Consider the following 14,264-nt stretch of genomic DNA (forward strand, 5'->3'; position numbering starts at 1 on the left):
TTGAACAATAACTTTTACTTATTAGTTTCTGGTCCAAATCGGAACATATTTCGATTTAACTTCTATGGAACATAAGGTATGCAATTTACACCGAATTTTGATGGAAGGTGGTTTACATATATACCCGAGGTGGTGGGTATCCAAAGTTCGGCCCGGCCGAACTTAACGCCTTTTTACTTGTTGTAAATGGAACCTTCTCTCCTCCCAAAGAGACGGGGGCCATCGTAGGTAGTTCGTATCTCCAGCTAAAGAGAACTACATGTATTTTACACTTTGAGCAACTTTGGCAATATTGGTCAATATATGCACTTGCAGTGACCCTAGAAGCGAAAATCGGGCGACATACATATATGACAGCTTTATCTAAATCTGGGCTGATTTCTATGAAATTCACCAGTAATGTTGAGAGTCATAAGAAAATCTTCCTACCAAACTTTGAGAGAATCCGTTAACTTTTAGAGTCGCAGAAAACTCATTTATTGACCCATCTTGCCAAAATATTGAAAATCGCTTTCCTCGACGACTGCTACAGTATATGAGAAGTTTGCTCGAAATCGATTCAGGTTTTGGTTAGCTCCCATATATAAGTTCGTCCGATTTTGAGAAATATTGAATAAAGTTAAATTTTTTAACCGATTCTATCGAAATTTGTCAGGAGGACTTTCTTATAACTCCTGACATTACTGGTGAATTCTACATATCGGCCCACGTCTAGATATAGCTGTCATATATGTATATGGCCCGATTTATTTATTTATTTATTAAATATCTGAAATCCTAGTACAACAAGACATAATATCTTATAAATTACAGTACTAGGTATAAGATGAAGATTTTTAAATACAGTAGATACAATTTCAAACTATAAATATATAAAAGTAAAAGTATAAAAATTAAGATTAAAAAATTATGTAGATTACGCATTACTGCAAATATGTTGACAAATCCTTTTTGAAGCGAGATGCGTTGCTAACTATTTGTAATGTTGTGGGGAGGTTGTTCCAAAGACGAATGGTATTTATCAAAAACTGGTATTCAGACTTAGTTTTTCTGTAGCGTAACTGGATAATTTTTCTTCCACGATTGGAACGAGCGAATTGCAATTTCGTATAAAGGTATGACGGTTCGCGAGTGTAGATTATTTTGTGTAGGAATGTAATACACCTAAATTGGAGTAAGTTGTCGAAACTCATGTTAAAAATTTTATACGAGTATGACGATATTCTCTCCCGCCGACTTTTTTGAAAGATATATCTAGCTATGCTATTGTATGCTACGGTCAACAATCGTTTATCAGCACTATTACAGTTGGCAAATAATTCGCATCCATACAGGAGCACTGGGACCAAATAGGTCTTTGCAAGCAGCATTCGAATATTCAGTGGGGTTGAGTTTTGTACAGCCCTTAGATTTCTTAACATGTCATATGTCTTTGCAATATTTCTTTGGATGTGATTAGTCCAGTTTAAGCGTTCGTTAAAGATTACACCGAGATTTGTTGCATTCAACACAAATTCAATAACCGAGTTATTAATGTGTATTGGGGGTAGACTTTCTTTGTTTACTTTGTTGTTTGATATTAACAAAGAGCTATTAACCATGCTACGAAAATAGTATATGTATATCGCTTGACTAACAGTAAAACAATATAAATGCCTTTATTTGAATCCCATATGATCTTTATGGCATTTAGATGGGATAAAATCGCTCGGAGGGTTTAGGTTCATTAAAGTTATGATGTGAGAAGTACTCCACTCTTAAAAGACTTTATTTCAGCCCGATATTCTCATGATATCCGATTTAGCGGTGCTTCCAGGGGTGAGGTGGTCCCATAGGCCCAGAAAAATATCAGCATGGTGCTTTTCTCTCAAATACCATTTATTTAAACTCCACATTGCAATTGGTTTAAGGGGAGTTTATGGGATGAGGCGTCCTTAAACACTTGAGTGTTTTGGGAAATGGGGGGTACGCCAAATACGTGGTCCCACATTTGGACATCAGATTCGTATTCTACTCCCAAAATACCCTTTTTTGAGCCCCATATTGCGATGGTCAGTAAATAATTACTATATGTGGGGTGTTTTGGGAAAGGGTAGACCCCAGAAAATTGGCCCCGAAAGTGGAAAGTGGTATCAATTACCAACTCTTCTCCTCAATACCTTTCGTTTGAGCCCTACGTTGGCGTGGTCGATAAATATGCCCCATTTAGGGGTGTTTTGGGGGGTAGGGTGGTCCCCCAAACAGCCCTGAAAATAAATATCCCTCGTGCGCTACACTCATATATCATTTATTTGAACCCCATATTGCCATTGGCCTCAAAATTGGATAACAATTTTTTTTTATACCCTCCACCATAGGATGGGGGTATACTAATTTCGTCATTCTGTTTGTAACACCTCGAAATATGCGTTTAAGTCGATCTAGCCATGTCCGTCCGTTCGTCCGTCCGTCTGTCTGTCGAAAGCATGCTAACATATAAACCGATTTGGGATCTTGACTTCTTGAGCCTCTAGAGGGCGCAGTTATTATCCAATTTGGTTTACATATTGTACAACGGCTTCTCTCATGATCTACAACATACATGTGAAATATGGTCTGAAACCGATCTTCCGATTTTGCTTCTGAGCCCCTACAAGGTGCAATTCTTATCCGAATGACATTATTCTTTGTTTGTCTAAAAAGAAATAACGCGAAAAGAATTCGATGAATGCGATCCATGGTGGAGTGTATATAAGTTTCGGCCAGGCCGAACTTAGCACGCTCTTACTTGTCCCGTTTCGTGATATGGGTCCTAGAAACAATCAAAATCGAGATCCACTCCATTTAAGACCCAAATTGCCAAGGTGAGCAAATACGTCCTATTTGAGCCTTGTTATGGGGGTGGGACGTCCCCATAGCCGACAACCACCGACACTTAGGTTGCTATTTGTATGCCAAGTTCATTCTCCACTTATAAATACCTTTCGTTTGATACCCATATTGTCCCAATCGGTTAACATGTCCGTTCGGGTGGGTTTTAGGATCAGGTGTCCTCCCGGTTATTTGACCCCAACATTTGTTACCAATTCGTGTTTTGGGCATACCATAATGTGGTATACAATCTGTGAAAATTTCATGAAAATCGGTTCTGCCGTTTTTGAGTGAAGGATGACAGACTAATGAGGGGAAAATCTCTCGCCTTCGTGTGGCAAGCTTTCCTCCTTTTGCTTTTGCTGGTGAAAGCAGAGTATATCTCCTCCAATCCGTCGAACACAAAGCTTGTTTTGTTTTGTTGATATTTTATTATTTCGGACGTGTATTGGTGTCGGCCATGGCAAAACTATTAAAGGTAGTCTCATTTGTACAACAACGACAAATCATAAACAATCCGCCATCTTGTCATCAAGCTGATCGACTTTTTGCCAACACACACAAAGAATTTTGTGTGTATACGTGTGGGTACATGAGCAGAGAATATGCGAGAAAAAAGTGACAACAAAGAGAATACAAACAAAAATCTGACATTAAGTACCGTCAAACCTGGTCTTTTACATCCGCCTTGGGAGTCGGCCAACATTAAAACACAAAGCATTTAACGGGAAGAGCGTTTTATTTTTCCACAAGCTAGCGAATCCGCTAGATTGGTAAATGCAACAACCCAATTATCTGTTATTGCACGTTATCGATAACTATCCAGGACATCTTTGCACCGAAATTCTAGTCACAACTTCTGATTTGGAATGGTTGGGATTTAAATAAAGAACAGCAAATACCTACAATGTAGCATTTAATTGATTTAACTTAAGCACCTGCAATATGGTCTTATGATACTAATAGATGGAGATTTCAAATTCCATGTATTTTACCAAGAATCTTTCACTCAAACACTCTAAGCTCTGCCTCGTCTGCTTTGACAAATAGCCGTGCCTCAGAGGTGGCTTCGTTTCTAAACTCCTTACTTAATCCAAAGTATTATATGTTTGCCAGTATTATTCTTCACTTTATTTCAAAACTGGTGTCATTCGTTTCAGTTACGGTGGTGCTGATTAACTCGAAGTTGTGGTTCTAAACTTTATCCATTTTCTTTTATCTGATCGGTTGTGTAGGGCGTTTTGGGAGTTGAAACCATTTTTTTATCGCTATTTACTGCCTAAACCATTTTCACTGATACTCTTTCGATTCTTTCAAAGGCTGCAGTTACTACTTCCGTTGACCGACCTATGATATCGATGTTGTTGTCTTGTAAGTAGTGTGCCATATCTATTCACATCTGAATCTCGTATAATCTTCTTCAGCAGGACATTAAAGAGATCACACGATAGTCTGTCTTCATGTCTGAACCCTCTTTTGGTATTCCGGTTATTGGTTCAGAGAGATTCTTTCCTATTCTTACTGAGGAACGTGTATCAGAAAGTGTCATAATGCAGTCTTATACAGTTTGCAGGTATACCAAACTCATGTTTTGAAATAACTTTGAACGTATATAACTATCGAAAACGCCTTTGTGTTGATTTGTCTCTCTCGGGTCTTTTCCAGGATTTGGCGCAGTGTGAATATCGGGTCTATGGTAGAATTGCCAGGTCTAAGTCTAAAGATAGGGCTCAATTATCTCATTGACTTTAGGTTTTAATCTTTCACACATTACGCCCGAGAGTATCGTGTATGCGATGGGGAGGAGACTTATTCCTCTGTAATTGAACCATTCCGTCTTGTCTCCTTTCTTGTGTACGGGACGTAGTATGGTGAGTTTCTTATCATCGGGTATGCGTTCTTCTAGCCAGGTTGCGCACACAAGCAGATGCCTTATCAGCGTGTCGCCTCCGGTCTTAAATAGTTCAGCGGGTAATCCGTCGACTCCTGCTGCCTTGTCGTTCTTCAGTCGGGTCACTGTGTCAGTTACCAGATTTCCTTCTTTGTCTCTGCAGAAGGATGTACCTGTACCAAAGCCATCGGTTTGATGTTTAATTTCTTTGTAGAATTTCCGGATTTCATTCTGACTCTTGTGCATGTTAATTCGCTCACGCTCACGCCTTGCTATTTCCATTTTCTTTGTGTGAAAAAGACGTTTCTCCTTTCTCCTTTTCTCCCTATACCACTATTTCATCGTTGCTACTGATTGCGGGGTCACTCTTGGTTGTACCATAGGTTTCTTGGGGGAGTTTTTCGGTACGCAGAGAGACAAATCAACTCTCATCCACCGGAGTAAAGCTTGAGGCAAGGTGTTTCAGACTTCGACTAACCACAAATCCATAGCCAAATTTATGACTTGTGTAATGGCAGCTTTAGTTTAGTTCGTCACCGTTTGGTGTTGTTGTGACGCCATTCCCTGTCCATCACATTTCCTGTAATGCGGTAATATCAGCCTAGTACTTCTCCAATACATTTGCATGCGCGTATACTACACCTTTTCTATAAAGAGTGCGGACAATCGCAAGCCGCATGCTACAAGATCCTACGCTCGCCTCCAGCCGCCCCTAACCAGGGAACAGACGCTGATATTGGCCATTGGCTATTTGAAGGCGCCAATAACTCTTTGTCATCACTAGTATCATTGGCACTCAGTATTTAATTCAGAGCCAGTGCTACCTGACCCTCACTGAGACTCTCCTCTCGAAATCGGTCCAGAATTTGATATAGTTCCCATATATGTTGGACAATTTGGACAATTATTATAATGTTTTGGTTATTTGTAAACAAAACCTAACCAAATTTGGCAGGTGGGATTTCCCTTTGCCTCTCGATATTATTGTACTTTTGAATTTCATAGAAATCGGTTCAGATTGAGATATAGCTCACAAATCTTTCGGAAACTTTGCACAATGCTTTCTTCGATGGATATAGCTGCCATATAGACCGATATCTCGATTTAAGGTTTTGGGCCCATAAAAGGCGCATTTATTATCCGATGTCGCCGAAATTTGAGTTGTGTTAGGCCCCTCGAAATATTTCTGAAATATACCACAGATCGGTTCGGGCAAATTTTTTGTCCGATTTCGCCGAAATTTGGAACAGTGAGTTGTGTTAGGCTCTTTGACAACTTTCTGCAATTTTGCCCACATCGGTTCAGATTTGGATATGGCTGCCATTTTGACCGATCGATCGATTTAAGGGGTATTTATTGCCGATTTTGCTGCAATTTGGGAGTGAGTTATGTTAGGCCCTTCGGCAGCCCTCTTCAACTGGCCCAGATTAGTTCAGATTTGGATGTAGCTGCCACATAGATCGATCTCTCAATTTATGGTTTTGGGCCCATAAAAGGCTCACTTGTAATCCGATTTCGCTGAAATTTGACACAGTGCCTTATATTAGGCTTTTCGACATCCGTGTCGTATATGGTTCAGTTAGGTCTATATTTGGATATGGCTACCAAAAAGACCACTATTTTGCTATGTGGGTATAAAGTATGTATTTTTCACCGGGTTATGACGAAAGGTGGTTTACATATATACCCGAGGTAGTGGTATCCAAAGTTTGGCCCGGCCGAACTTAACGCCTTTTTACTTGATTTATTATGTAATGCCGTGGTCAACGCTTCATCATCAAAATCATTTGAGTGAAAAAAGCATAATATTCTATATTGTCTATATTGATTCATTACATGCGACGATAAGACATCAATATATTTTTGGGCATCATATTTTGTGGTTTTCTCTAATTTTAAATTTCTACATCATAGCGTGACATTTTAATTGTATCGTGGTACATAAATTGTGCAGCCCTTTATTACCTATACCGTTTCAGGTACTTTGGTATACCAACAAATATAGAACAGAAAAAATTGACCGCGTTGTTGCGTTTGTAACCTCCAATTATTGATCTGCAATTCTCTAAACCATGTATACATTTGATTGTCTTGACATTTATAGTCGACAATGCCATTCTGTGCAACTTAAAATATCCATAAATATCCAAATCCCTATAAAGATTAAAGAATTCTTCTAAAAAACCAAGTCTTGAATTTTATACCCAGTTTTGAAAGTTATAACGGGCAATGCGAATTTTATTAACTAAATTCCCAATATTCTCCTCAAAAATGGACCCTAGAGCTAAAATTTACAATTCTCACTAAATATTAGTAAGAATTAGAGAAAAGCTTGAATTTTATTAAATGGATTTTCAATCTAAAAATTAATTTACTGTAATTAATTGATTGCAACAGAACATTTGTCCCATTTGCCGAACTATGAATTGCGTTCAAAGTCTCGAGATGTGTCTCACCTCTTGACCACTGGAGCTTCTTCATTCATTCTGACAATATGACCTAGCGAACACAATCGTTGTGTTGTGATACGTTTAACTAGTACGTTAACATCGTCATACAGCTCCTATAGTTCGTTGTTCATACGGCGCCGATACTCTCCATCAATTCACAATCTTAACAAGAAGCGTGCTAAATTCGGCTGGGCCTTATCTTGGGTACCCGCCACAAATAATTCCATTAGGTTCGGTTAGGTTAAGTTGAAAAAAAGGTGCAGATAATAATACACCCAACCAAGTTTATCGACGGCAGTTCTCTGACCTTCACTGCAAAATAGTCTGCCCTTTCATTCCCCTTTACTCCGTTATGGCTTGGCACCCAAACGATGCGGGTAGCGCCATCCTCAATGAAGGCGTCTGCAAGACTGTTCGTGACCTTATCCTCCTGATTGTCATTGCCCTTATTGCCATTTTATTGTCTGTAAAGATGTTCACACTCGACGTCCTCGCGTTAGTATCACACCACCTCACGCATTCCATAATCGCCCGGAAATCAATGTAGACCCCCAAGCACACTCTATCCTGTAGCTTTGATCCATCCGTGTAACATGATCTTCTAGACGGCAATACTAGGGATCCATCAGTCCAAGACTGTGCCGCTGACAGCAGTGCCTCCCACTCGACCTCAAGTGTCATTTCAGGTATCTGTATTGGTCTAATCACGCTCCTGTAGAGCTAGTGGACTATCCTCGGATTCATTTCCTTGTTTGATATCGAAATTGTTTTATTAAGTAAACGTGGTGCGTCAAATTGGCCAACCTTCGTCTTCCTCATTAACAGGCATATTTTAGTCTTCTAAGGGTTAACATTGAGACCCCTGGGTCAAGCCCAGTCATATGCCATATGCAAGGCTTATAGGCCTTTAGTGTCGCATAAATTGCCTCAGCGGGTTTGGGTATAAGCCCCACCCTTGCCTTCTGCCAAGCTTTCGTAGTATATGCAAGTCCTATTTACGCAGTGAAAATAGTGGCCAGATGAGGCGCCAAATAATCGTCCTTCTTTTGTAGTGACGCCGACAATATGTAGTATATGCAAGTCCTATTTACGCAGTGAAAATAGTGGCCAGATGAGGTGCCAAATAATCGTCCTTCTTTTGTAGTGACGCCGACAATATGCCATCAGGTCCGAGTGACTTAAATGATTGGAAGGCTTCATTGACCATAAATTCTGTTATGGTAAGCCATCTTTTATGCTTGGAAATCTAAATTATCTTGTCCAAACCTTCTTCTTAGTAAACTTCCAAATTTTGGCCAGTTAGCTTTATCGGAAGCTTATCGGATTCGGCGCTGGCCGTGCTATTCTAAAACTAACGTAGCGCAGGTCTGAGAAGGAATGTTCAATGGAGACCCTCCAATCCTGAACCTTATCGATTAGATTTTCCGAATATATTGTCACATCTACAACTTCCTCACTAATCCTTTTAACAACGGTAGCGGTGCTGACAATATTAATTGTTATTAGGTCATTAGTATTCAAGAATTTCTTTATACCTTCCACCATAGGATGGGGGTATACTAATTTCGTCATTCTGTTTGTAACACCTCGAAATATGCCTCTGAGACCCCATAAAAAATATTCTCAACCGTCTTGTCATTTTAAGTCGATCTAGCCATGTCCGTCCGTCTGTCCGTTTGTCTGTCGAAAGCACGCTAACTATCGAAGGAGTAAAGCTAGCCTTTTGAAAGTTTGCACGAATTCTTTTTATTAGTGTATGTCAGTTGGGATTGTAAATGGGCCAAATCGGTCCATGTTTTGATATAGCTGCCGTATAAACCGATCTGCGGTCTTGACTTCTTGAGCCTCTAGAGGCCGCAATTCTCGTCCGATTTGACTGAAACGTTGCACGTGGTGTTTTGGTATCACTTCCAACAACTGTGTTAAGTATGATTCAAGTTAATTAATAATCTAGTATACCTGTCATATAAACCGATCTTGGGTCTAGACTTCTTGAGCCAATAGAGCGCGCAATTCTCATCCGATTTGACAGAAACTTTGCATTAGGTGTTTTGATATGACTTCCAATAACTGTGCTAAGTATGGCGCATAACCTGATGTAGCTGCCATATAAACCGCTATGGGATCTTGACTTCTTGAGCCTCTAGAGGGCGTAATTCTAACCCAATTTGGCAGAAATTTTGTAGAGCGGCTGCTCTCATGACTTACAACATACGTGTCTAATATGGTCTGAATCGATCTATCGCTTGATACAGCTCCCATATCAACCTATCACCCGATTTTGCTTCTTGAGCCCCTACAAAGCGCAATTATTATCCGAATGAATAGAAATATTACACAATGACTTATACAATGTTCAGCATTCATTTATGGTCCGAATCGGACTATAACTTGATATAGCTCCAATAGCATAACAATTCTTATTCAATATTCTTTGATTACCTAAAAAGAGAGCGCATAGAACTCGACTAATGCCATCCATGGTGGAGGGTATATAAGATTTGGCCCGGCCGAATTTAGCACGAATTTACTTGTTTCTCCTTTTCGATTAGCCAACGCACATGGGTTGTCACCTATGGATGCAGTGCATTGCGTTGGCGAGAGGAAATGAGGAATTGGAATGGGGAAAAGCATGTAGTGCTTATTGACATTTGTCTTAAATCTTTGGATGTCAAAGTTGGTGGGAAATGTTAGAGTATCAATCGACTTTGAATGATTAACTTTATTATTTCTTTTATTATATTCACATAGATAGCATTGATTTTCAATATATTATACATGCTGTCAATTCTAAAGAATATTTTTTCATTCTCAAATAAACCTTTGTATCATTCAATTCGTGTGTGTTCTTATTAGCTCAATTCCACATATATAGAAGCATTTCCAATAGGTTATGGGCCCAGCGCTATGGAGTTTTTAAGAACATCTTTCGCGAAATTAAACGAGGACAACTACCATTTGTGGAAATTTAAGTTGGAGTTGATTCTACGTAAGGAAGGTTTGTGGGAATTCGTAACAAATCCGGTCCCAAGCGAACCAGACGAAATTTGGAAGAAAAAGAATGAGGAAGCCACGGTCATTATTGGTTTATCCGTCGAAGATAGTCAACTTATCCTCATTAAAAAGGCTGGAAGTGCCAACGAATCCTGGGGAATATTGCGTTCTCACCATGAAAAGGACACGCTCGGAAGTAGCGTACGTATTATGAGACAAATTTGCAATTTGAAATATTCAATGGATGGTGATATAAATGAGCATATAATGGAAATGAAGCTATTGTTTGAAAAACTGGAAGCTGTCGGTGAAAATTTTTCAGAAAAATGGCTAGTAGCAATGCTGCTGAGTAGCTTACCACCATCATTCGATACGCTCGTGACAGCTTTAGAAGTTCGGAAAAAGGAAGAACTTACTGTGAAAGTCGTGGAAACTTGCTTAATTGAAGAATGTTTGAAAAATAAGGAAAATGTAGCTTCGAATTCAATACTTAAGATTTCAGACCGTGAAGGCGAACATCATGTGAAACGTTGTCATTTTTGTAAGGCAAAAGGTCACCTTAAAAAGGATTGCTGGAAGTTCAAGAAAGCAAAGAATAACTATAAAGTCAACGAAGCAAAAGAAGTTAATTCATCAGAGGGAAACTTTTGTTTTTCAACTGGAAGTGATGCTTCATCGTGGGTGATCGATTCTGGTGCAACTGGCCACATAAGTTCACAATGCTCGTTTTTCTCATCGCTGGATGCAAGTGTTCGAGAATTAGTGACTGTTGCAAATGGTGAGTCAGTTTATTGTGAAGGCAAGGGAACTTGCATTGTTCAAACTGTGAATTCCAAGGGCGATAGTTTTAACATAACTATACATGATGTGCTGTTCATTCCGCCTTTTCAAGGCAATTTATTGTCTGTCAACAAAATGTTAAAGAAGGGCTTGAAGATAGTTTTTGAAAATTCAAATGCAAGTATAGTAGCGAAAGACGGAAAGGAAATTGGTTTTGCAGAAAGTATATCAGGGCTTTTTTATTTGCGTCAAAACCAAAAACAAAAAGGTTTGACTGCCTCATGTGATATGAACAAATGCCAACATTATTGGCACAAGATTTTTGGCCATAGAGATATCGAAGCACTGAAGGAAATGCAGAAACAGAATCTTGTAAGTGGTAAGAAAATAAGAGATTGTGGCACAAGCAAACTTTGTGATGTCTGTGTCACATGTAAAATGTCCAAGAAGCCTTTTAATAAGAAATCTGAGAAAAACTCAAGTCGAGTTTTGGATTTGATTCATACCTGTGATGAAGATGAACGCGAAACAGCCGAGAGAAGATCTGAAAGGAAAACTAAAGGTAACCCTCCTGATAGATATGGATACAGCGTACGCGCCGATGACAACTTAATTGAACCAAAGACATATAAGCAAGCTTTAGAATCCCCACAACGTAAACAATGGATCAGTGGTATGGAGGATGAAATGTCATCTCTAAAGAAATTAGAAACGTGGGATCTGGTTGTATCTCCAGAAAATGCCAATATCGTCAGTTGTAAATGGACGTATAAAATAAAAAGAAATGCCGAGGGAAGAGCCCATAGATTTAAGGCACGACTGGTGGCTCGCGGTTTTTCTCAAAAGTATGGGGTTGACTATGACGAAGTATTCGCTCCTGTTGTCAAACAGACAACCTTTCGAACCCTTTTATCTGTAGCAGGTGCAAAGAAAATGACAGCGGTTCACTTCGACTTCAAATCAGCGTTTCTAAATGGCGATCTTAATGAATCCATTTACATGGAGCAACCTGCAGGATTTGAAGAAGGCGGAAAAAAATCTGGTATGTAAATTGAAAAAGAGCATATATGGTCTTAAGCAGGCTGCGCATGTTTGGAATGCAACCCTTCATAATGTCTTGTGTAAAGGAGGGTATAAACAATCTGTTGCGGATCCTTGTCTTTATACAAAATGCACCAACGAGGAAGGGATCATATATATTCTTGTATACGTTGATGACATTTTAGCTGTTTCAAAAAGCAAATCAGATATTAGAATGTTTGAAAAACTGATTCAATCGCATTTTGAGATAAGTAATCTCGGAAATGCAAAACACTATTTGGGCCTCGAAATTTTTCAAGACAAGAATTTTAACTTTTGCATACGCCAACGAAAATATATTACTGATATATTGAAGGAATACGGTATGGAAAATGCAAAAGAATCAAAATATCCGTTGGATCCTGGCTACGGAAAAACCGAGTCTAATCTTCTGATAGACAACACCAAATACCAAAAATTGATTGGATCGCTTTTATACCTTAGTGTTAATTCATTGCTGCGAGTGTTTCCATACTTGCGAGAAAAGTAAGCTGTCCCACTCAGGAAGATTGGGCAGAGTTGAAACGCATCCTGAAGTACCTCAAGGGAACAATAAATCACTTTTTAAAGTTAAGTTACAACAATTCTGAGGACAACATATTGATTGGATACGCCGATGCGAATTGGGCCGAGGATAAGATAGATAGGAAGTCCAGTTCTGGATATGTGTTCCAAATAAATGGTGGTTCAATAAGCTGGGCTTGCAGAAAACAAACTTGTGTTTCACTGTCCTCTACGGAAGCTGAGTTTATTTCCCTTTCTGAAGCTTGCAAAGAAGCAATCTGGCTAAGACGTCTATTGAGTGACATGAAGATAATTCAAACTTCACCAACAATAATCTACGAAGACAATCAAAGCTGCTTGAAACTTATTAAAGAAGAAAAACTCAGTAACAGAACGAAACATATTGACACAAAGCTCCATTTTGTAAAGGATCACATCAAAAAGAAAGATGTTGAATGCAATTACTGTCCAACGGAATCTATGGTGGCGGATATAATGACTAAACCTTTAAAACCACCTCTATTTGCAAAATTTCGAAAATCAATTGGCGTTGAACTCGATTGAGGAAGGGTGTTGGAGTATCAATCGACTTTGAATAATTAACTTTATTATTTCTTTTATTATATTCACATAGATAGCATTGATTTTCAATATATTATACATGCTGTCAATTCTAAAGAATATTTTTTCATTCTCAAATAAACCTTTGTATCATTCAATTCGTGTGTGTTCTTATTAACTCAATTCCACATATATAGAAGCATTTCCAATAGGAAAAACATAAGCCGGAAGTCGATTCCACATACGAACGTTTCGGGCGAAATAAGAATTCTCTTTATAATGCATTGTGCGGTCCGCTGGCCAATCAATTACAAACGGGTGTGAGTTTCTGGAATGTCTAGTATCTCTGACATATATCCTTACATCAGGAATAAGAAGATGAATATCAGACGAACACACGCTATGCAAGTACTGATAGAACATCGCCAAAAAACTTACATTGCGACAATGATCAAGAAAGGCAATAGAGTTGGATACCCCACTGTCCTCAATCAACGCCATCGCTCATGTTTTTCACCAGAGCGTGACTAGCTGTCTCGCTCTGGCGCGGTTTATCTGGATGACGTCAATCATTGGTCCTCCATTAGATGGGCTTCTTGGGGGTGGGTGATGGTCTCATTGTCTGCTCCCTGCTGCATTGAGTTTCTCTCGAAAAAAATCTAAGTTAGGAATTCCGTGCTACTTACAAAATCCTTAATTGTTTTCAATGCCACTCCCACTGGTTCATGTCTTTTATTATGTGTACACCTAAGTGCAGGTATTTGTTAGACGCGAAAGCCGGACAATGACAAAGGAAATGGTTCAACATCTCATCATCTTCCTCGCATGCCCTACACATGCTATCACTTGCCGCACCGATTTACATGAGTGAGCTCGTAGTCCTATGTGTCCCGTCAGGATACCAATAGCTATTATAACCTCCTTCTTACTTCCTTTCAGCAATAGCCTCGTCTTCATTATCTATCTTAGTTAATAAGGATACATTTTTAGCGGAATCCATGGTGGTTGGAGCACAAGATTCGACCTGGCCGAACTTACCACGCTTTTACTTGTCTCAAAATTAATATACTGCAATATGAAGACATTCGACTTTGGCGTAAAGGTATGCATAGCAAGGACGATATAAATTTGTATAAACTATGATCATTTACTTG

At 39.1% G+C, this 14,264-nt stretch overlaps 1 protein-coding gene across 1 annotated transcript; it reads right to left on the bottom strand.

Moving 5' to 3' along the window:
- Positions 1–923: 923 nt before the first annotated feature.
- LOC131996145 (uncharacterized) lies at positions 924–1,601 on the bottom strand. The gene is made up of 2 exons (XM_059365597.1): positions 1,210–1,601; positions 924–1,164 (listed from the first exon to the last, which is right to left on the bottom strand). The coding sequence occupies exons 1-2, from the start codon at positions 1,599–1,601 to the stop codon at positions 924–926; spliced, it is 633 nt and encodes a 210-aa protein (XP_059221580.1).
- Between the last annotated feature and the right edge of the window lie 12,663 nt (positions 1,602–14,264).

The sequence above is a fragment of the Stomoxys calcitrans genome, chromosome 3 (assembly GCF_963082655.1).
Source record: "Stomoxys calcitrans chromosome 3, idStoCalc2.1, whole genome shotgun sequence".
Classification (NCBI taxonomy): Eukaryota; Metazoa; Arthropoda; class Insecta; order Diptera; family Muscidae; genus Stomoxys; species Stomoxys calcitrans.

Excerpts from the sequence above, each read along its gene's own strand:
- LOC131996145 (XM_059365597.1), bottom strand. The coding sequence starts at position 1,601 with ATGGTTAATAGCTCTTTGTTAATATCAAACAACAAAGTAAACAAAGAA. Across the intron at positions 1,165-1,209 it reads GAGAGAATATCGTCATACTC|GTGTATTACATTCCTACACA; the intron begins GTATAAAATTTT and ends ACTCCAATTTAG.